The 21681-nt window shown below is 38.0% G+C and overlaps 1 protein-coding gene across 2 annotated transcripts in view; it reads right to left on the bottom strand.

Annotated features, from left to right (window-relative positions):
• RYR2 (ryanodine receptor 2) overlaps positions 1–21681 on the bottom strand; it is a 432618-nt gene that overhangs the window by 207218 nt on the left and 203719 nt on the right. For both annotated transcript variants that reach the window (XM_089897470.1, XM_089897471.1), the window contains exons 33-40: positions 19300–20104; positions 16377–16577; positions 11194–11299; positions 10128–10271; positions 8146–8419; positions 3822–3936; positions 2025–2157; positions 1712–1815 (exon numbers count right to left, since the gene is read on the bottom strand). In XM_089897470.1, coding sequence (XP_089753596.1) covers positions 1712–1815; positions 2025–2157; positions 3822–3936; positions 8146–8419; positions 10128–10271; positions 11194–11299; positions 16377–16577; positions 19300–20104 — 1882 coding nt within the window. The remainder of the gene's footprint in view (positions 1–1711; positions 1816–2024; positions 2158–3821; positions 3937–8145; positions 8420–10127; positions 10272–11193; positions 11300–16376; positions 16578–19299; positions 20105–21681) is intronic.

Below are 21681 nucleotides of genomic sequence, written 5' to 3'. Positions count from 1 at the left end.
TGGTCCTGACAACCTGCTTTCTGCCACTACAAACTAGCTTATGTGTTCTAGGACACTGATACATGCAGTCATCCATTATGGCTTTTCTGAGCCTGGCTTATTTCACTCAGAATAACGATTTTGAGATTCATTCATGCTGGAGTACATGTCAGTCCCTCATTCCTTTTTATAGCCTAATCATGGCATCTCACTACTTATGGAAATATCCCAGTGTTGTTTATCCATTCACCAGTTGTCTGGTGAGCTGTCTCCAATTTGGGGCTCAGATGAATAAAGCCATTATCAACATCCATGTACACATCTCTATGTGGACATATATTTGTATTACTATTGAATAACTACCTAGGAGTGGAAAGGCTAGGGGCATATTTATGTTAGGTATATTTAACTTATTAAAAATAATGCCAAACTGCTTTCCAACTGACTTAACCATTTTTCATCCCAACAGCAGTAGATGAGCGTTCCAGTTGCTCCAAAGCCTACTCAGTGTTCAGCATTGTCTACTTTTTAAAAATACTAGCTATTTTATCAGTGTGTAGATTAAAACATTTCAAATTATATATGGGAGAAAATTCTTCAGAGGTTATTTAGAGACGCAAAGCTTCATGACACTTGACTGTCATGTCAGAGGATTTGGGGAAGAGTTCACTTTTTCATGCTTTCAACAGCTATGCGTTGAGCATCTACCCAGTGCCAATGCTAAGACTGGGAAAAAGCAATGAGCAGCCGAGAAATAAATGCCCTGTACTCACTGGCCTTACATGACGGTAAGGAGTAGATTTTGATAAATACATAAATATACAGATTTTAGTAAAATATATTTATATTAAAATGTAATTTTAAACCATAAATACTTAAACTACAGCGTGGACATGGAAGAACTGAAAAGAAGGTGACTTTGGAGCAATGACTGAAAGGATGTCTGGAAAAGAGCCATGAGGACGTCTGGCAGAAGAATATTGCAGACGGAGGGAACAGCAAGGGCAAAGGCCCTAGGGCAGGAGCACACCTAGCAAGTTCCAGTGACAGCAAGGGGTCCGGCGTGGCTGGAGCAAAAAGAGAGGCCCGGAGAATTGCAGGAAATGAACTAAGACTGATTGGATGGAGCTATTGCAATGCCTCTAAGTGTATGCTCAGAGTGAGGTAGGAAGTCTTTCGAGAGTTCTGGGCAGAGGATTAATATGATCCTTTCAAGAGACTCACTCTGGCTGCAAGGGAGGGATCAGGAAGACCACTTAGAATGCAACCGCAATTAAAACATGTGGGAACTTTATCCGTATTTCGGTAAACATATATGTGGCCTAATATGCTTAGAGTGTACGGCCTTCAGTATATCGATGATACCTTGCACTGTAATATGCAAACTTCTGTGATAGAAATTGTATATATAAGATGTTAAAGCAATTTCTTTCAAGAAATCTAAACTGTATGATTAAAGCAAAAGTGACAGCAGATTACCGGGAAAGGACAAAAACGCAAAAGAATATAGAGTAAGTTGATTCTCTTTCCAAAGAAAAATGCACGTGATCAGAGAAAATACCTTACCTCAAATTTCTTGTTCTTTATAATATTACATATAAGTGTAACATATTTATAATACATAGTATATTATAATAATTATAACTATAGTATAATTACATTTAAATATCTTGAGAAACCGCTATGAACAAGTGTAATTCACACAGACACACGGGGCAGGGATGCTGTTTACCTTTTCCAGATCTGGCTCCCGCAAAGCTAAGGCTAGTTCATTATTATCCATCACCGAGGCTGCTGCCACGTCCAGTGGCGTTGAACCTCTCATAGCTGGTGAGGCTGTTAATTGAAACAAAGATGAAACAAAACCTGAATTGCGCTGCAACTATGAATTCCATGTAAAAAAACAACTTTCACTTAGAATTGAATTTCTAAATGCAATACGTATCGCACTAATCCAACTTAATTTACATTGAAGTTTAATTTTAAAATCCAATATGTAAATCCCTTTCATCTTAGAGATTAAATGAAAGTCATAATTTACTTACCAAGACCAACACTGCTGTTTTCCAGTAAATAACTGAGATGATCGAACATTGCTTTCTGATTCTGCCTACTTATACGACAGAAGTAACAGAGAAAACGGCAACAGTTGGCCACCATCTTGGGAAAAGTGATTTCCTACATAAAGAGCATTTAGTTAGCTGGGAAAGCAAAGGATCTTTATAAAACTGAGTTCTGAAGTTGAGGTCTCAATCAGATTGCCCATCCGTGTGTGCCCTTGTCTGCCAAGCCTCAGGTACAGAAGACCTTCTTATGTCCAGACTTGGACTCATCTAGTCCTAGAGCCACCAAAAATCAAGCCTGGCACTAATTTGAAGCCTCACTGCCATCAATGGTTTGATCTGGAATTAATCTACAGCCCTAAACCTAAAGGTGGCATGGGCCTGGTTTAGGAGCCAGGCAGGCTCAGCTGTGATTCCTGATTCACATTATTAGCTGTGCTTCCTTGGGGAATTATGCAATCTCACTGATTCTCTTCTGTAAAATTGTAATAAGATGGGTGATAATATTTACTTGAGGCAAAGGAGGGAGAGTTCAATGAGACGTATTGTGAAAAATACCCAGTTTAGTATTTGGAACCACATAATAGGATGTTCTTAACATCAGTGTCGCTGTTGTATTATTATTAAAATTCCGGGAACTCACATCTTCCCTGACTGGCACATGACTCATCTCCTATGATGAACACCCTTTCTGGAAGGTCTGCCTGCTGGGCCCCAGCAAACACATCTCCCCTGAGACCTAGCTCGTATTCTAGTATGCCACAGATAATCCCTAAAGACTCCAAGTCCTTCTTAAACAGAGTATTTTATAAATATCTTTATAGGTCTGTCTAACTGGTAGTCGGAACATGAGAAATACGGACTCACGTCTATATTTTGAAAAATACATTTTAAAACTTCAAAAAAAACCTGAAACATTTTGCAAATCAGAGGTCATGAAATTGTACTGCTTTATATGGAGTTATATATTATATTATTCTATTTGTTTGGTTTTAAATTTTAATCATTTAAAAATGCACCTTAGTGTCTTACAACAAATGCTATAGAGCATCATCTTCAAATCTTGGTCTGGATCAGGAATTTAGTGGAACCAACTGTTGTCTGAATCAAGGGAATGGGTGGGTCTGAAGAGCATGCTTGTGTTATGGACTTCTAATGTGATGGAAATGGATTTATAATTCAAAATCTTACAAAATTAGCATAGTATTAACTTTTAACGTTTCTAAATATCCCCTAAGTGAGGATAATCTAGGAGATAGCAAATTACATGGCATAAAAAAATTGTTATCAATATCAAAGAAAAAACTACAGTCAGACCTCTATATTTGCAGGTTCTACGTCTGCAGATTCAACCAAAACGCAAAAAATGCCGAAAGTTCTAAAAAGCAAAACTTGGATTTGCTACATGACAGCATCTATTTACATAGCATTTACATTGTATGAGGTATTATAAATGATCTAGAAATGATTTAAAGTATATGAGAGGATGTGCATTCAGTTATACACGAATACTACACCATTTTACCTAAGGGACTCGAGCATCTGTGGATTTTGGTATCTGCAGGAAGGTCCTGCAACCAATCCCTTGTGGATACTGGGGGATGACTGTAGAAGCATATCCAACTCAGTCTGTACAGTTTTGTTCAATTTTTTTCAAAAAGTGTTCTTTAAAAAACAGTCCTAATAGAATTTATAGAAGTTCTCATTAAGAATATGCCATGTACATATTCTAGGAGGTTACAATAAATGGCATCCCAAGAATCAAAGGGTTTCCTTTACCTTGGACTCCCCACCTCCAAGGACATTCACCATGACCTCCATCACTGTCTCGTGCATCCCAAGTGCCCTCATGAGATTAGGGTGCTGGTAAAACACTTTATTATTCATGATATCCCTAGAAAGGACAACATAGGTACAAGGGAAACACAGAAGTCAGAGCAAAATTTAAATAAAAACGTAACTGAGATCATGATAAATCTTCTGGAAATAATTACTGGCATGTATGGAAAAGTAAGAGCAATCATCAAGCCATAAAAGTTCATAAGCGCAATTGGGTCTTCCTCAAAAATACTGACAGCCTACCAAAAATAGCATACAAGTCTTCTACTCCTCTCAATTATAAGAAATGTACTAAATAGGTAAGCATTCATTTATATGAAACAGACTTTGCGACACTTATTCCTAGTTTTATGAATATCTAAATTCAATCTTATTTTGTTCAACCTTATTTTGTATAGAAATATGAAGCAGTGTTACACCATGTTCTTTTGAAAATTTCTATATAAATAATTGTATAAGCATCTCTGCTTTTCATATATGCTTTTTTAGTACTATATTCATTATTTGTATGTTTAATAACAGTAGTGTCATTTCCTGCCACATTTATGTTACCATTCTGGTGAAATGCTTTTAAAGGATACATATTCTCCCAGGGACACTGAATACACATCAAGTCCAGGTACGAGTACTCCAACTCATTAAAAGGGACATTTAATTTAAAGAAACAGCAGCAGACGATACCTAGAATATTTTGTACTATTATTATTGCATTACACATTATTACAATACTTATGCAAAGGTACTTTTAAAGATCTTAATGTTTAGCAGTCCTTGCAAATAAAAAGCTCTGTTGATTTTTATTTTAACATATAGCAAATCATGCAAGAATCTTTTCTATAAAACACTTTCTTGTCGGAGCCAGAGCAAGAAAATAATGTACAATCAACGAGAAACCTGAAACTTTCCCTTTGAATCACGTTACCTTAATTGAGTCACTCATCTATTCATTTAGTCATATGCTAACTTTTAGTTATTCTGGCTACATCAAGAAAGTGAAATAGTGTGATTCTTTTCTTTATTTTTTTTTAGTTCTTCACTTTTAATTTAGCTTTGTTTAGGTCTGTGCTAATGAAGACAGTTTTTAGGTAGCACAACTCAGAAAAATGACTTGGGGGTCCAGGGCTAATACAGGTCTGGTCTATTTAATGCAAGGATGAGTAAGGTAAACAAAGACATCCTTTCCTTCACATCAGATAGCAGCATAATTATCAAGAGAACCTTCAACTCTCAAACCACAGATGTAATCATGAGATCTGTTCTCCTGTTAATTCAAATCCTTTTGCATGACCTAACTTTGGAAGGTATCTAATTGAAAAATCTCATTTGCCTTTAGTTCCAGGTAAATTAAATGGATTTTTAATTCTACCACCAGTAGGCAGGTTGTCACTTATTAAATGTGTCATTTTAGGATCTTTCTAATACCACAAAAAAGTAACATTTTATCTTGTTTCATAATCATTTTGAGTTTTATCCCTATTGAGTGATTTATACGTTAATAGTACATCTTACTTGTTACATGGTCATTTAAGAAAGAAAGTGCTCTACATTTCCTGGAAGGCTTTCTTTCTCATTTAATTAAGATCACTTCTCAGGAGAGGCCCCCTCAGGTTAGATTTAATTACTAATATTCCAAAAAAAAAAGGCTTATGCACAGACAATTATAAATAAAGAACATTAGCTTGTGTTGTTCAGGTTTTCCTGTTTTCCCTCTTTGTCTCATAAGTACACTGATTTTCTTAGTGTGCAATCATTATAACGATTTTCGGAATATAACCTCCCAGTTTTATGATTTCAAATACTTAATAGTCCCACAGGAAATATATAGTATCGTGTTCTGAATTTAAAATGTACATAAATATCACATAATCTGAGTCTTCCCATACTTTCGTTTCCCCTCAGAATTATTTTTCTAGCTAAAGAAAACATCGGTTATTCTATTTCCTTAGTTGTTTTTCAAAGAGCCAACGCTGAGTTTTTTTAATCCTTTTTATTATTTGTGTTTTATCTTACCTATGTCACTAGTCATCATTATCTCTTCTTTTATCTGTTATTTATAGAACCAGATTAGCTTTTTTTGGTTGGGGGGCTAAATATTTGTCTTTTACATCACTTTTCAACATTCTACATTCCAGATTTTTACAGCCTAACATTTAGGTCTTTTCTCTTATGAATATCATACTGCTTAATTTAAGCTTTTATTTTTCTCGGTATTTTAATTCTCTCATATTTTCTTATCCCCAAATCATGCAAGCTTGTTAATGATCGCATAGATATACGCATATATGCACCAGTAATATACTCTCTGAAATTGATTACCTCCCATTCTTCTGAATTCCATTTTCTTTTCCAGAATACACAGCCTTTAGAAGGCCTTTCAATGAGGGACTTTAAGTAAACATTCTGAAATATCTTTGTTTTGCCCTCACTCTTGAATATGGAATATAAACTCCAGTATCCAAATCCACATGAAGCACAAACTCATGATGGTGAAATCTCAGTTGAGTAACACATTGTAAATTGATGGCTATCTTCTGTTGGAACTTTGTGATATTTCGTTGAGTTATGATCTCTAGTCTTACAACTGAGAATTCTAAATATTGTTTCTTTTCAAGTGTCCTGGCTTTTCCTATTTGCTTTCAAAATATTCTATTTATCACTGGTTTTATGCTGTTTCACTATAGTCTATCCAGCTGTAGACGTGGAATGATTTGTACTCTAGGAATCTGTGAATTCATATTTTTCATCAAGCCAATAGCTCATCAAAGTTCCCATTCTATATATAGCTCATCTATTCTGTCTTTTCTATAATTCCTATTCAGCATATGCTGGACCTCCTTATACTAATCCCTATGTCTCTTAACTTCTCTTTCAGTGTTGCATTACTAATTTCCTCAGATCTATGATTCAATTTATTAATTCTCTTCAGCTTTATTTATCTATACTTTTATTAATCACTACTCTTAATTTCAATTATTATATTTTTATTTCTAGAACTTCTATTTGGATATTTTTCAAATTTTCATGGACCTTTTTTTTGTGTGTGTCTTATTTTTGGAGATTTTATTTATTCTTTTTTTTTTTTTGCAGTACGCGGGCCTCTCACCATTGTGGCCTCTCCCGTTGCGGAGCACAGGCTCCGGATGCGCAGGCTCAGCAACCATGGCTCACGGGCCCAGCCGCTCCGCGGCATGTGGGATTTTCCTGAACCGGGGCACGAACCCATGTCCCCTGCATCAGCAGGCGGACTCTCAACCACTGCGCCACCAGGGAAGCCCCTATTCTTTCTTATTTTTAAACATTTTAAATACAGAAACTTTACGTTCTCTTTCTGGCATTCTACGATCTGAAATTCTTGTGGGAGATGTTCTAACTCCACTCTTTATTGTATCTGCAGACCCTTGCCTATGGTGGATTGTTTCCTTGGGTGTTTTGCAAGTTTTGATTGTGGGCTAATCTTTAGTAGTATGTAGGTTTTTCCTGCAAGAATTCACAGTGAATTGAATTGAGAAAACACACCTCCGGGCCAAATTATATGTTAAGTTCTCAGCTTGGGGATCCTTAGACTACATATGAGGTATAAATGTTAACCCTATTTAAGACTAGTGTATACAAACTATTATATATAGAATGGATAAACAACAAGGTTCTATTGTATGTCACGGGGAACTATATTCAATATCCTGTAATAAACCACAATGGGAAAGAATATGAAAAAGAATATATATATATATAATTGAATCACTTTGCTATACACCAAAAACTAACACAACATTGCAAATCAACTATAACTCAATAAAAAAATGTTAACCCTGAAACCCACATAAAGTACAACCTATGATGTTGGATTCTAAGAACAGTTGTTTTATCCCCCATTCTTTGCTCAAGGCCCAATAGGCATAGGCAAACTTCCTTGTTATTTCCTGCTCGTGACTGTTGGTCCCCCTGTGGATTTTACTGTGTTTTTATTAATCTGTAGTTTTTATATGTGATTGTACGTTACTGAGAAATTAATAAAAATATCTAAGATATTTGTTGTATATCATAGCCACCTTAGCATCTAGTTGTAAAATTAGTCATGTTTTGTAATTGAGCAATTTTCCTATTTAGCTTTAAAACATAATCTCTAGAAATATGGCAACCTAATTTAGTGATCATAAAATCTAGACAGTGTATTTATACTGATGCACCTACTGTACTACTATTGGGATAAACAACTAGAAAGAAGACATCTATAAGACAAAGGTTGTAATAGTAAATAACCTACCCTAATCCACGGATCATAAGTTTCTCTTCTTCTTTGCCCATTCTCACACTCAGCAGAGAACGAATCTGACCAAGAGATGCCAGCAGGTTGATGGTATCCTCCACGGAAATACCATTTATAGTGTAGGTCTTTGGCAGAGCCCGGACCAGACCCCCAATGCCATCGTACTGTCGATGGAGCAACACGAACATGGCCCTCACCAACTCAGGGTCTTCAATAACAGACTCTTGGGCCCATCGGACCATGGTCTCAGAAATCAACTGCTGAAGAGTGGCTGCAAAGTAATTATGGATACTTCTTTAGAAAGGAGAATAAGAAGACACATTAGATGGGCATTTCAAATGCACATCTCAGATAAGCCAAACTGGTATCAATATTTGTGCCAGAATTTCAAAAATATCTTTTTTGAAAAAAATAAACTTCATTTAAATATTCTTCAATGTCAACATGTCAATACCGATGAGTTACAGACATGCAAGGATAAAAATACACAGTATTTTCTTTAAAAACTATTCGTAAAACTAAGGTATTTAAGCTGTTTCAAAATTGTAGCCACTTTTTCAAAACTACTATTGGCAATCCATAGGGCAATCAATGACTGGTCCTATTACTTTTATTTTCTTTGTTCCATTCTTTTCCTCCCAGAAGATCTGACATCATATATCCTTATAAAGGTCAACCATGGGCATTCAAGGAGCTTTCTTTTTATCCAACTGTCTCCTCATTTGAGTCCTTTGTAGTAGCAACCTCATGAAATTATATTTCTACTTCAATTTGTATCCCTAACTGTCACTTAAAATGTCTTCAGAAAGATCTGATTGTGAAACTGTATTAAGTTGAAAAGTTACCCCATACACAGATTACTTGCAATGTGACAAGCAATATAGCACACTTAAAAGCAACAGAACTTCCAAACCTCTTAAAATATATAGTAAAATTATCAAAGCTAAGTAGGGTTGATGTGACTAATTCATACATAGGTACTTAGTTCCTATCATCAGTACACTGTTTGATTTCCAAAAGAAGCTGTTTAACCTGTTTTAATCTATACCATACTAAAACAACAACAACAACAAAAAACAAACTACCAATTTTAACCAAATACAAAAGTTAGATAAAATGCCAGTATACTTCCACATATCTCAAAACCATGTTGTCAGTTTTAATAGGTAAAAATTGATAATAATAAAAAGTGATTCATAAGAAACTTTGAACTCTGATTTTGAAGAAGACCTGGCTCAAATTTGGTTGTGATACTGAAGAATAAATTTAGAAGTAATTGTATGGATAAAAGATTTCCCTTGTAAGTTAGTGTGAAAAAAACACAAAATTTTCATGAGTTTTTTTTTCTTTCCATAAAAGCCATTAATAAACCAACACTGCATCTTAAATGAATAGAGTCCCAGCAGTGAGACAGTAAGTCAGCGGATCTCACAGACCTACTTCAAGAAACCCTTTTGGATGAGGGTGCAGTGTCTCAAAGACCAATTGCCTCAGTGTGCTTATTTGGTTTCAGAGTATCAGCTGTGACTTTTCCGTTAAATATTATATGGATGAATCAGAAATGCAGAAGACTTTAGAAAATATTTCAGAACCAAAATATAGTTACAGACAATATCTATTTAAACTTTAAGAAAAGGTTTAACTTGATGCAAGAATATTTGAAAGTCAATAGCATAATATTTAGATATGAAGGCTAAATTACATGCTTTATACCTTCTCTTGATAAGACTGATCCAATCCCTAAATGTTTCGTTCTCTAGGGAGCCCAACCACCCTTTCAAAGCTGCCATCTCTCTATCTGTTCCTACAAATATGGCCTGAGGCTGCTGCCTACTTCTGGCAGCTACAGGCATCTACTTAAGAATCTGATTCTTGGAAGCCGCAAACTCAATTTTCTCACTGGTTCGTCTAGTATAATATTTAAGTGATGAGTAAATGCCGTAGTTGAGTCATTTTGGCAGTGCCCTTTCATAACTTACACGACTTCTTGGAGTCACTCTCAACGGGCTTTTCAGCTTGCTTCTTCTTTAGGTATGTCACCTTTTCTACCAAGGACAGCAGGCGTCCTCTAATTGTTAAATCACTGTTTCCATCCAGAGACCCATCTTCATCCAGCTCAATCCCTAGTAGGAAGAAAACAAAGAGAAAGGAGAAAAGAAAAAGTAATATTAAAAAAACATTTGGGATAAATAATTCTCAGGTTTTGCAGGTTTTTCCATTCATAGCTGAAAGCAATGCTGCCATGTCTGAAACAGCTGACAGAGGTAAGCAATCTCGCCCGCTAGCACCCATACGTAAGAGTCGCTCATTGCTCTCTCTTCCTTCTTTCTCTTTTTCCCCTGCTCTTGTGATATCATCAGAGCTATCGGCAGCCAGTACAAAATATAAAACCAAGCAGAGAGGGAAAAGACTCTCTTAGGAGTCAAAATCAATTGTGCTACTTGGGCTAACCCTCAGGCATCTCTTGACCTTGGGCACTGTTTAGACCTATGGTTCTGCCCTGCCTAAAAACCTCCCTAGTCTTTTATCCTCCTTACTTGCTTCCAAAAATATCAGTGATATTTTAATAAGTCGAGGAACAGAGAGAGCAGATGTTAGATATCCTAAACTAAGGAATACTTTATGTCTGAAGCAATAATTCTACCATTTTAGAGCACTCCTTTATTTATAGTATATATATAAATGTGTGTGTGTGTGTGTGTGTGTGTGTGTGTGTGTATAGTATAACCTTCCAGCAGTCATTCAGTGGTTCTTCATTCATAAGCTGAATTAATATACTTTTACTCTCTTCATTAAAATAAAATAAAAATAATATTACTGGCGCTATATATATACCACTTAAGAAATGGCTAATTCGTTTTCTTTCACTGAGACGCAGATGCAGACGTATCCACACCACCGCATAAAGGGAGAAAGAACCACACATTCAGAACATCCAATCAATTCCATTTTTAAAGTTCTTAGAATAAAAATAAGGGAGAATCCCCTTAAAAGATTTGGGCTACTGACATATAATTTAATGCCTACAGGTCAAGAAGACCTTACCACAATGTGTCATCAAATCTTCATGAAAATCTAAGAGTTGGTCTTGGATTTCTTCGGGACATGGACATTCGCTTTTGTCATCCTTAAAATTGAGAAGCATATTGATCTGAAAGTTTGGAAAAACAAAAGAGGAAGAACTAGAGTAAAAGAAAAGTGAATTCAGGAATGGCACAGCAAAGAAGATCATAAAAACCAAAGATGTTCAAAATCTGTTTTTCAGTATTCATAGCTGGTTGCCCAACAGATGAAAAATCATTATCTATTATTCAATCCAACAAACACCACAAATAAATCATTCAAATCTTAGCATGCTGAAAAACGGTCATGTCTTTTGCTTTCTCTTTCTCAATTCCACAATATTAGACCTTTGTATACTTGGCGTTCTTCAATCAATTAAGATCTAAATGTTGGTTTTTAAAATTTTTTATTATGCTTCTCCTAAATTTTCTTTTTTTCCTAGTTAATTTCCATGCTTTATTGAATATTTTGAAGAACTATTTTTAGAAGGATACAGTAAAGAAGAAGAAAAACCAAACATAATTGAAGAGTAATATAATGGATAACTATGCTTTTTTCTAACATTAATCGTTCAATTAAACAAACTGCAAGAAACTTTCTTCCATTTGTTTTAGTTTTAGATACAATAGTATCAAATTCATAAATGAAGAATAGTATTAAATTCATAAATGAAGAAAAGTCTGTTCCATAATTTTCCTTTAGGAAACAATTGTAAGTTTTCTTTTCAGAGCTTTGTATTTGAATTTTTTGCTAAATTATTATTTTGAGAAAATTGTAGATTCACATGCTATTGTAAGAAGTAATACAAAGAGATCCTGTGTACCCTTTACCCTGTTACCCCCTATGGTGACATCTTTCAAAACAGTAGAACAGAATCACAACCAGGATACCGACCGACACTGATAGAGTCAAGAGAGAACAATTCCATCATTTCAGGATCCCTCCTGTTACCCTTTTATAACCACACCCACTTCCATCTTGCTTGCTCTTCATCCCTAATTCCTGTCAACCACTAATCTGTTCTCCATTTCTATACTATTGGCATTTTAAGAACGTTATATAAGTAGAATCATACAGTATGATATATGTATTCCCATATGATCCTTTTGACAACTGTAGGGTCTGTAGTAATATCTTGTTTCATGACTGATTTGATAATTTGTATCTTCTCTTTCTTCCTCTGTCAGTCTCTCTAGAGTTTTCTTGACTTTACAAATATTTTTAAATAATCAGCTTTTGGTTTCACTGATTTTTGTAACTGTCCTGTTTTCAGTTTGCATTCATTTCTCATCTGTTCTATATTACTTGTTTTGGGTTTATGTTGCTCTTTTTCTCAATTCTTGTGATGGCAGTTTAGATTATTGCTTTGAGTGCTTTTCTCTTTTTAAATGTTAAGTATTTAATGCAATACATTTCCCCCTCACACAGTTTTGGCTGTTTCCACAAATTTTGATATGTGATATTTTCATTTTCTTTCAGTTCAACGTAGTTTTTAACTTCTCTTGAGACTTGATTCTCAAACTATGGCTTATTGAGAAGTGTGTTGTTTAGTTTCCAAGTGTTTAGAGATTTACCTGTTACCTTTCTGTTACTGATTTCTAATTTGACTCCATTGTGGTCAAAAAAACATTCTGTATAAAAAAATTCAATTCTTTTACATTTGTTGAGGTTGTTTCATGGCTCAGGATACAGTCCATCTTTGCAAATGTTTCATGGGCACTTGAAAAAAAAATGTGTGTTCTGTTATTGGGTGGAGTGTTCCACAAATCTCCAAAAATCCTGCTAGTTGATGACAGTGTTGTATTCTCCTACATTCTTGCTGATTTTCCATGGAGCTTTTCCTTCAAATATTGAGTGAGGGGTGTTGAAGTCTCCAACTACAATTGTGTATTTCTCCTTTCAGTTCTATATGTGTTCACTTCACATATTTTGCAGTTCTTTTGTTTAGTGCATACACATTTGTCTTCCTGGTGGATTGATCTTTTATCCTTTTGTAATGTTCCTGTCAGTCTACAATAATTTTCTTTGCTCTTCTTTTGATTAATTTTTTAATTTAATTTTTCATGACATACCTTTTTTCATCCTTTTACCTTAAACATATCTATATTATTATATTTTAAGTGAGTTTCTTGTAGACAGCATGTAGTTAGGCCAAGTTTTTAAAATTCACTGTCAATCTCTGTCTTTTACTTGGTGTATTTAGATTATTTATATTCATGAATTTACTGGTATGTTTCTGTTTGTTCTCTGATTTATTTATTTTTCCCAACATGCTTTGAGTTCCTTGAACTATTTTAGAATCCCATTTTGAATTATCCATGGTATTTTTTAGTGTATCTCTTTGCATAGCATTTTTAGTGGTTGCACTGGATATTATATTAATATATACATAATTTATCTCAGTCTACTGGTATCAATATTTTACCAGTTTATCTTCCTTTATGTCCCTTATTCTCTCCACTGAAAATAAAATTGCCTTAGATATTTCTTATGCATACATTTAGAACACATCAGACAGTTACCATTTTTGCTTTGCCCATCAAACATAATTTAGAAAACTCAGGAGGAGAAGGAAATTGTATTTACCCTTAACAAGGTACCTTGTGCTGTTTTGTCTTCCTTCCTGATTTTTCACATTTTCTTCTTTCATCATTTCCCTTCTGTTTAAAGAAGGCATTCTTGCAGAATAATCAAATTCTGGTAGTTTTCCTTCATTTGAGAAAGTCTTGATTTCCCCTTCATTCCTGAAGGATATTTTCATTGCATATAGAATTTTGGTTGACAGATCTTTGCTTTCAGCACTTGAAAAATGCTGTGCCACTTCCTTCTGTCCTCCATATTTTCTGATGAGAAATCCGTTGTCATTTGAATTGTCTTTCCCCTATGAGTGTCATTTGTTTCTCAGGGCTTTCAAGATTTTTCTTAGTCAAACTTCTGAAAACTAAAGACAATGATATGTCTTGGTTTAGATTTGGGGGGTATCTCATTTGGGATTTACTCAGTTTCTTGAATCTCTTATCTTTGTACCTTTTGCCAAATTTGAAAAGTTTTCAACCATTATTTTTTCAAGTATCTTTTCAGTTCACTCTCTTTCTCTTATCCCTCTGGAAATCTAATGCCACAAATATGATATCTTTTGCTATATTTGCACTCGTCCCTGAAGCTCTATTTTTTTTTTTTTTTACTCTATTTTCTGGTTTTTCAGGCTAGGTAATTTCTATTGTTCTCCCTTCAGTTCAATGATTCTTTTCTCTTTTTCCTCCATTCTGATGTTAAGTCCATCCACTGAAGGTTTTTAAAAATTCAGATACTATATTTTTGAGCTCTAAAATTTCCATTTGGCTCTTCTTTGTATCTTCTATTTTTTTTTTTGCTGCAACTTTCTTTTTTTAGTTTTGTCATCTCGGAGTTTGTATCTATTGATTGTCATTTTTCATTCAAGTTTTTGCTGGTTCTTGGTGTGATGAGTGATTTGTAATTGAAACCTGGATACTCCTGGTATTATGTTATAAGACTTTGGTTCTTATTTAAACTTCTGGCTTCTTCTGACACTATCCAGCAGGAGAAGGGCTGGGGCGCCTCATAACTGCCAGGTGGAGTGGAAAGTTCATTTCTCCACTTGACCTCCATGAAGGAGAGAGGAGACCTTGTTTCTGCTGTGTGAGGCTGGGAGATCCAGGTCCCCAATGGACCTGAACTCACACAACCCTGGCTGGAAAGGGTAAGAGTGCCTTGGTATATCTCCCTCCCTGGCCTCTACTGACACTCAGGAAGGGGTAGGTCTCATCACCACTCGGCGGGGATTAAGTCCCAGCTCCCCACCGTCCCAGTTGGAGCACCTGTGTACAGCCTGGTGAGAGTGGAAGTCTAAGCTCTCCACTCAGTGTCTGCTGGTTTGGGTAGGGGGTGGGGCACAGGGTTTACTGTGGTGTTTGGCTGGAGTAGCATGGTCATTACCTAAAAGTTTTCTGTCTTGCTAGAAAAAAGTTTTTCTGGTCCTTTGGCTGGACAGAGGAGGCACTTGTTGGGGCTTTTCTTGTCTATGCCCGCTGGTGTTTCTGCGTTGGCGGCTTCTTTAGCTCCAAGTCTGGGATAGGTGAGGCAAAAAGAAAACCCAGGGAACTCACCACCACGTCATTCCTCAGCTCCCAACTTCTGTAGCCACTCTTTCTTCTATCTTTCAGAGTCTTCTTATGTTGTCTTTTATGTAATGTCCAGGGTTACAGTTGTACTTAGAAGGAAGAATAGGGAAAGGCACATGTACTCCATCTTTCCAGAAGCACAATTCTCCCAATAGTAGTTTAACAAATGGAATTACTCTGGGAGAGGTTGGACTTGTTCTCTGCCTCAGTAAGTGTTGTTTACAGCAATAAACAAGATTCCATGTCCCTTCCCTCAAAGAAATTACTTTCTGGTGAGAAAAAGATAAATTCTGCATTAGTCCCTAAACACTTTCATTCAGAGGTATCTTGGACATAGAGGGAAATGGCAAGGTAAGATATTGAAGACGCGATCTGTCAGTTATACCCTGTGACCACCATAGCTACGTTTTGGTAATATCTCACACTATGAGACCCATCCTGAGGTGGAGGCCAGAAAATGCACAATCCTAGACTAGCTCATTCTTGGGTTTAGGCATAGGCTTTTGGTTTTGCTGCACCCAAGGGAGACCTGGGTTTGGAGGTGAGCAACCAGAGGAAGAACCACAAAGAGGTGATCACTATTCCTGCAAGACTGGTGGCAGTGACACTGGGTTCTTCTAGGAGACACAAAATGCAAAGTATTAAGTCCTAGGAGTCAAGGTTGCCTATTAGCTGGGGCGGCGCTGTGCCAGCCAACGAAGACCCACCTGTGCTTGGATATTATTCCTATTTGAAGAACCTCAGAATCTGGCACAGTGGTTTCCACAGAGTCCGTAATACACCTGATACCTTTTAATAAGTCTCTCATCTGTTTAAACTAACAGATAATTAGATAATTTTGGTGAGACCAAATAAGTAGGCAATTTTGGTGAGACCTACGAATACTGACTAAATGAACGTAGCCAGTTTAAAGAGAACAGGAGAAAAATACACTCGCAACTTCCGGTATCATTTTGCAATGTGTGGAACCTGAGTGAACTAAAACCCAAAGTAAAAGGAAGACCTTTCAGTTCATTCTTATACCTGCTCTTGAGGCGGTGATCTGAATTCCTTGGTTTTCCTGGCTGTGAGTGCAGCCGACATGTTCAAGGCTTGCATAACTTCGTTATAGCGGAATCGTTGATTGTCTTGGAGCTTGGCTACAAAGTCATCTGAAAAGGCCACAATGGCTTCTATCCGGTGCCGGACCTGGCAGTCACAGAGGTACTGAAGTAGCAGGCACATCTAAAGAGACGATTAAAAAGACACCAAATTTAATTTCTGCAACTTAGTTAATGTATATCAAATCAAAATTTGTGGCAGACACGCTTAGTTGTCAACTCTTCTCCTTTATTAACAGAATCCTGATTTTATGTAGATAGCAATGTGCTCGGTCCCAGGGGATGAAACATAATTCGTCTAAGCCCAAATGGCAAATACCCTCTGATGTCCCTCTCATGAACACTTACTGTCCCAGCCTCGTCTGCAGCTAGAGGCAAATGAGATAATGAAGAGAAGTTTGCAAGGGGTCGTCTGGGAAAGATTTTTCACCATTCATAACAGGCTAGAATATCCTCTTTTCAAAAACTGGCTAATGACATGATCACTGGAGGAAGAAGGAGGTGACACACTTTAGGATAAAAACCATAAACTGAGGACTGCAGGAAAATAGTAAGGTCTGGGTTCCTGATGACACCACTGAGCTACTACATTCATTCTAGAACTGTCTACCTCCAGACTTTAAGTTAACTAAGTGGTTTTATTGCTTATTCATTAAATGGTCAGCTGGGTATTCTTTTACCAGAAGCCCAAAGGATTTTTAACTGATACGGCACATCAGTAGAAGCATGCATGCCAGAGAATGTTCTGCCCAAGTTTAGGGAAACATTTAAATACACTTTATACCAATTGTGATATAAATACACAGCAGTGTTAAAGAGGACTTTAAAACCCTGTCCATCACCATCCACAACATGGCCATTTCTGTCAATGCCAGTTCTGAGACAGCCCTAGTGTCTATGTCCCTCTCTCCATCCACTTTGGCTTTGTCCCCCCCAGTGTAGGCACTGTCCCCCTCGGGTCTGAACCAGCATGACAGCGTGCTACTAAGTGGCCTCTGGATGACCACCCTCTCTTGCTCCCCTCACAGAGAGCTCTACTAAGATGTTCAGAATAAAATTATCCTGCTAAAATTCTTCAGAGGTTTTAATTGAAATTAGAATAAAATTCAAATCCACCGTATGGTTGGTTTTAGCAAAGAGCCCGACTCTGTATGAACTGCCTTCTGCCTACTCTCTCACCCTCCTTCCCCGCAGACACTGGTCTGGTCTCTTCCCGAGTCAGAGCCTTTGTCATGTTCCGTGCTCCATGTGAAAAGCTTCTAGAACATTCTTCCCCTCCCTCTTCACAAGTACTGAGCTCCCGCTACTCAATATCTGACCCCAGCTAAAAAGTCACCCTTTCAGAAAGGCCTTCCCTCACCTTACAATATTCCAGTTGAAATTTTCTTTCCTTCTAGAAATCCATTCTTCTCCTTCTGAGCATTTAATGCGATGAACAATAAGATATTCTAACAGAAATACATATAAAGAAGTGTATATTTCCCCCAGAGACAGTGAGCTTCCTTCAGCCAGCACCCAGTGCCTGGCTCAGAGGAAGACCTCGATCAGGGCTGACTAAGGAAGGAAGAGCAAAAAAAAGGTGCCAAGGATGCAAGCAACAAACTGATGCTAATGAACCAAAGAGGTGTTAGGAAAGGGTCCTTGGGACATCTGGATGAGCACAAAGACAGGCAAGGTCTTTGATTCTCTAGAAACACAGGCAGGAAGTAAAATCTTGCATGTGAGAATGGACGCACCTACTGGTGAGCAAGCGTCCTAAGGTTGGAAGGGTAGGGGTGGGGCTGGGAACAGGCACTGAAAGCCTTGCATTTTCAGGCATTCCAACAAAATGTCGGTGAAATGCATCCACGGAAACAAGGAGACGCACGGAAACAAGGAGACGCAAGGAAACTGCTAATGAATAAGAGGGAGAAGAAGTGTAAGAGGGAAGAACAAATTTGACTCCATATTGGATTCGTTTCCTTTACTTTAACCTTTATATTCTATTGCTTTTGCTACAAGTTGATCACTAAAGGGATGTTGCTTAAAGTATACATAATGGTCCGTCTCCAGGGACCCTGCCTCCCATGCCTGAATGTTAAGCTAAAATACCTTTGTTTAAGCTCACAGGAAACATCCTGACCAGGCCCCCTGTGAATGGCTGCAGGAAGAAGAAATTAACACATCCCCTCCTGAATCTGGCCAGAACCAAGAAATATCTGCAATAACTTCTTGCCCTTTTTTTTTTTTTTTTTTTTAACTTTACTTCCACACCTCTCCCTCTTTGCTCTATCAAAGAAACCAGCATCCCAGCCCAGGCAAGATGGTTCTTTGGGACACCAGTCCCCCATCTTCTCGGTCTGCTGGCTTTCTGAATAAAGTCACTATTCCTTGCCCCAATACCTCGTCTCTCGATTTACTGGACAGTGCGGTGAGCGATATGAGCTTGGACTCGGTAACACTGGCAGGACAAAAACCCATCTCCTATACTCCTTTCAGACAGACATACACACACACACATGCACAAATATGCACACCCACCCATACACACAGAGAAATAGCGACATGCCACACACAGACGTGTATGACGGGCAGACACGTACTTGACCAAGGAAACCACCTTGACAAAAGTACAAAAAAATATGTCAACTGACTCAGTTGGAAAATACATGAACTTCATTCCAAATGCAAGAAAATTAGATAGGCATGTCCCCAGGCGTAACAGGAAGTTGGTTAATTTTATGAAGAACTATCTTTACCCAGGAATACAAATACACACACACACACACACACACACACACAGAAAAAGAGACAAAGGTCAGTGTTAATAGGTTGTGAAATTCACTGCAATCTTTTTCTCTGATTACCTGCAATTTAACTGGCTCGGGCAGTTTCATTTGGAGCAGGCCTTCCTTGGACCTCTTACCGCCTTTGTTTTCTTCCTCAGCGGCTCCTTCCAGCTTGGAGTCGTCCGCACAGGGCTCCTTCTCTGGCGACTCTCCCTCTTCCTCGGGACCGGCAGCTTCCTTGAACACGCTGGGCTCAATCAGCTGCAAGATGTGTTTCAAGTCCTCGCTGTGGAAGATGCCCATGATGAGCAGGGTATAGAACAACTTGATGAGAGGGACGAAGAGGAACTCAGTGGTCCCCCCGACAGGGTCCCGGGCGTGAAGGCTGCCCTCTTTCACGGCCTCCGTCAGCATCTGTATGGTCTTGGCCTTCAGGATGTCCAGCGGGAACTCAGGGCTGTACTGGTAACCCTCGTTGTTAATGCTGACAAAACTCGGGGAGGAAAACTGCATCCGTGGCCTGAGGGAGGTGCTGAGGCCAATGCCCGGGAGGCCGTGCTTTTTGTTCTCATCGGGGAAGAGGGTGATGCTCTTTGTCTCCTCCGTCATGGGGACGATGAACTCATTGTTCATCATGAGCCTGGCGGTGGCGTAGGAGCTGAGGTGGATGTCAATCAGCAGGTCGTAGTAGCCGGCGCGCAGCAAGCCGGGCATGTACTTATTCTCGATGGCGTAGAGCAGCTGTGGTTCGTCCACGTGGCTGCACAAGGCGTGGGCCACCCGGTGATTCCCAAGCGCGCAGACGGCCGAGTAAAGCCGGAGAGTATGGTAGTGGAATTTCAGCAGTTCTTCCTGCTCGGTCAGTTCCAGGATGTCCACAGATCTGGGGACAAGAGAAGTTAAACACGGACATTGAAAACGATTCTCCATCAGAGGAGAAATCTACATAGTCGCTGATGTCACAAGTTATGGAAACAGACACTATTTTTTAAATTAGTTTTCTGTGACATGTTTGATGATAGCATAGATTTAAAAACATCAGTTCTAGATGTTTTTAAGTTTTCTTCCAGATAGAATTTGATGTTGAAAATTTCCAGTCACTAGTGCTTGGAGCTTTCTTCATTCTGAACATCTCTTTTAGATATTTGGGTCTCAATCTGACCCTGGGGACTCCCCTCCTTTCAGAATTTGAGCACTCTTCGAAAAATCCTGAATCTCCTTTTCCAATTTGGCTAACCTGCTTCAAGAAGCCAGAAAACTTAGCCTTAGGCTATGTTGCTTTGTCTCCGACTTTAGGATCAGCTCTGAGTGTAACCAGTCAGTAGGTAAACAGAGGGATAATTCCTTTGACATAATTTACCTACTTACACGTCCCTCACGGACCCAAACATATGCCAATGCCACCCTGTTTCCACCAGGTATGTGCCACTCATGAAACAAACACTATTAGGGACATTTTCACTCAGCAAAGTTTCTCTTGGGAATCTGAGTTTATATCAGATCATTTTGCTTCTACCACACATCATGACCTTTCAACGCAATTAAACCTTAAGCGTATGTCCAGAATGTACCTAAAGTCAAGTCATTCCTTTTAAAAGAAAATCTATTTTAAGAGCACATAATTCCTTTAGATGCGCTAATTTTTCTAAACTCTTTAAATTACATAGATTGTTCATGGGCAACACTACAGTATTAAAGGTAGAAACTTGATATATTGATAATCAAGGGAACCACTCATTCATCTTGCAATGTATCCTTGGTGAGACTGTAATATAAGCTCATCAGGACAGGGGCTATTATATATTGTGGTTATTAGTATTCATCCAGCACCTAGCCTAGCACACAATGGGCACTGAATAATTATTTGTGATTATTTATTGTTAAGCTTTGTCACTATCCTTAGATACCCTGTCATCCTGTCCACACCACCTATCCATTGTACCTGTGCTTTTCAGGTCACAGGCATTCTGCTAAAACCCACTGTGGCTTGATGGTGCAGACTTATTCCAGACTCCACCTTCTGACTCTCAGAGTCGGAAGATTCATGCATTATAAAATGCCTAGCAAATAATTACCCACCCTGTGTATCACCTAGACTTCCAGGAAACCAAACATCTGCTGGGCCCAGTTGCTAGCACCTAGTTCTTGGAAAGGTATAATTGAGTAAGCCCCCACCACCTCAAGCTGTAGTGGAGGATTCCCATATCTTAACTGGGCTCTTCAATCTCCCAAGAAGACTGTTACCCATCCCTCAGCCTGCCTAATGGCCAAAATATATAAACCCGTTTATCATAGCAACACAAAATATCTGTACTCTAGGTCCTTACTGAAGAACGCAATTCAGTCTACCGTCTGATCAATCTCAAAATGTCAGTTTCCAGAAACAATATATAAGAACTCTACAATCTACGTTGCTGCTGCCACTCCCAATTCACCCCCCATGATTCATTTTATGATGCC

Source organism: Delphinapterus leucas, chromosome 16 (assembly GCF_059928025.1).
Source record: "Delphinapterus leucas isolate spDelLeu-1000000601 "Yukka" chromosome 16, BTC_Dleu_Yukka2, whole genome shotgun sequence".
Lineage (NCBI taxonomy): Eukaryota > Metazoa > Chordata > Mammalia > Artiodactyla > Monodontidae > Delphinapterus > Delphinapterus leucas.
The sequence above is the reverse complement of the archived record's forward strand: the minus strand, read 5'-3'. Positions and strand labels throughout refer to the sequence as shown.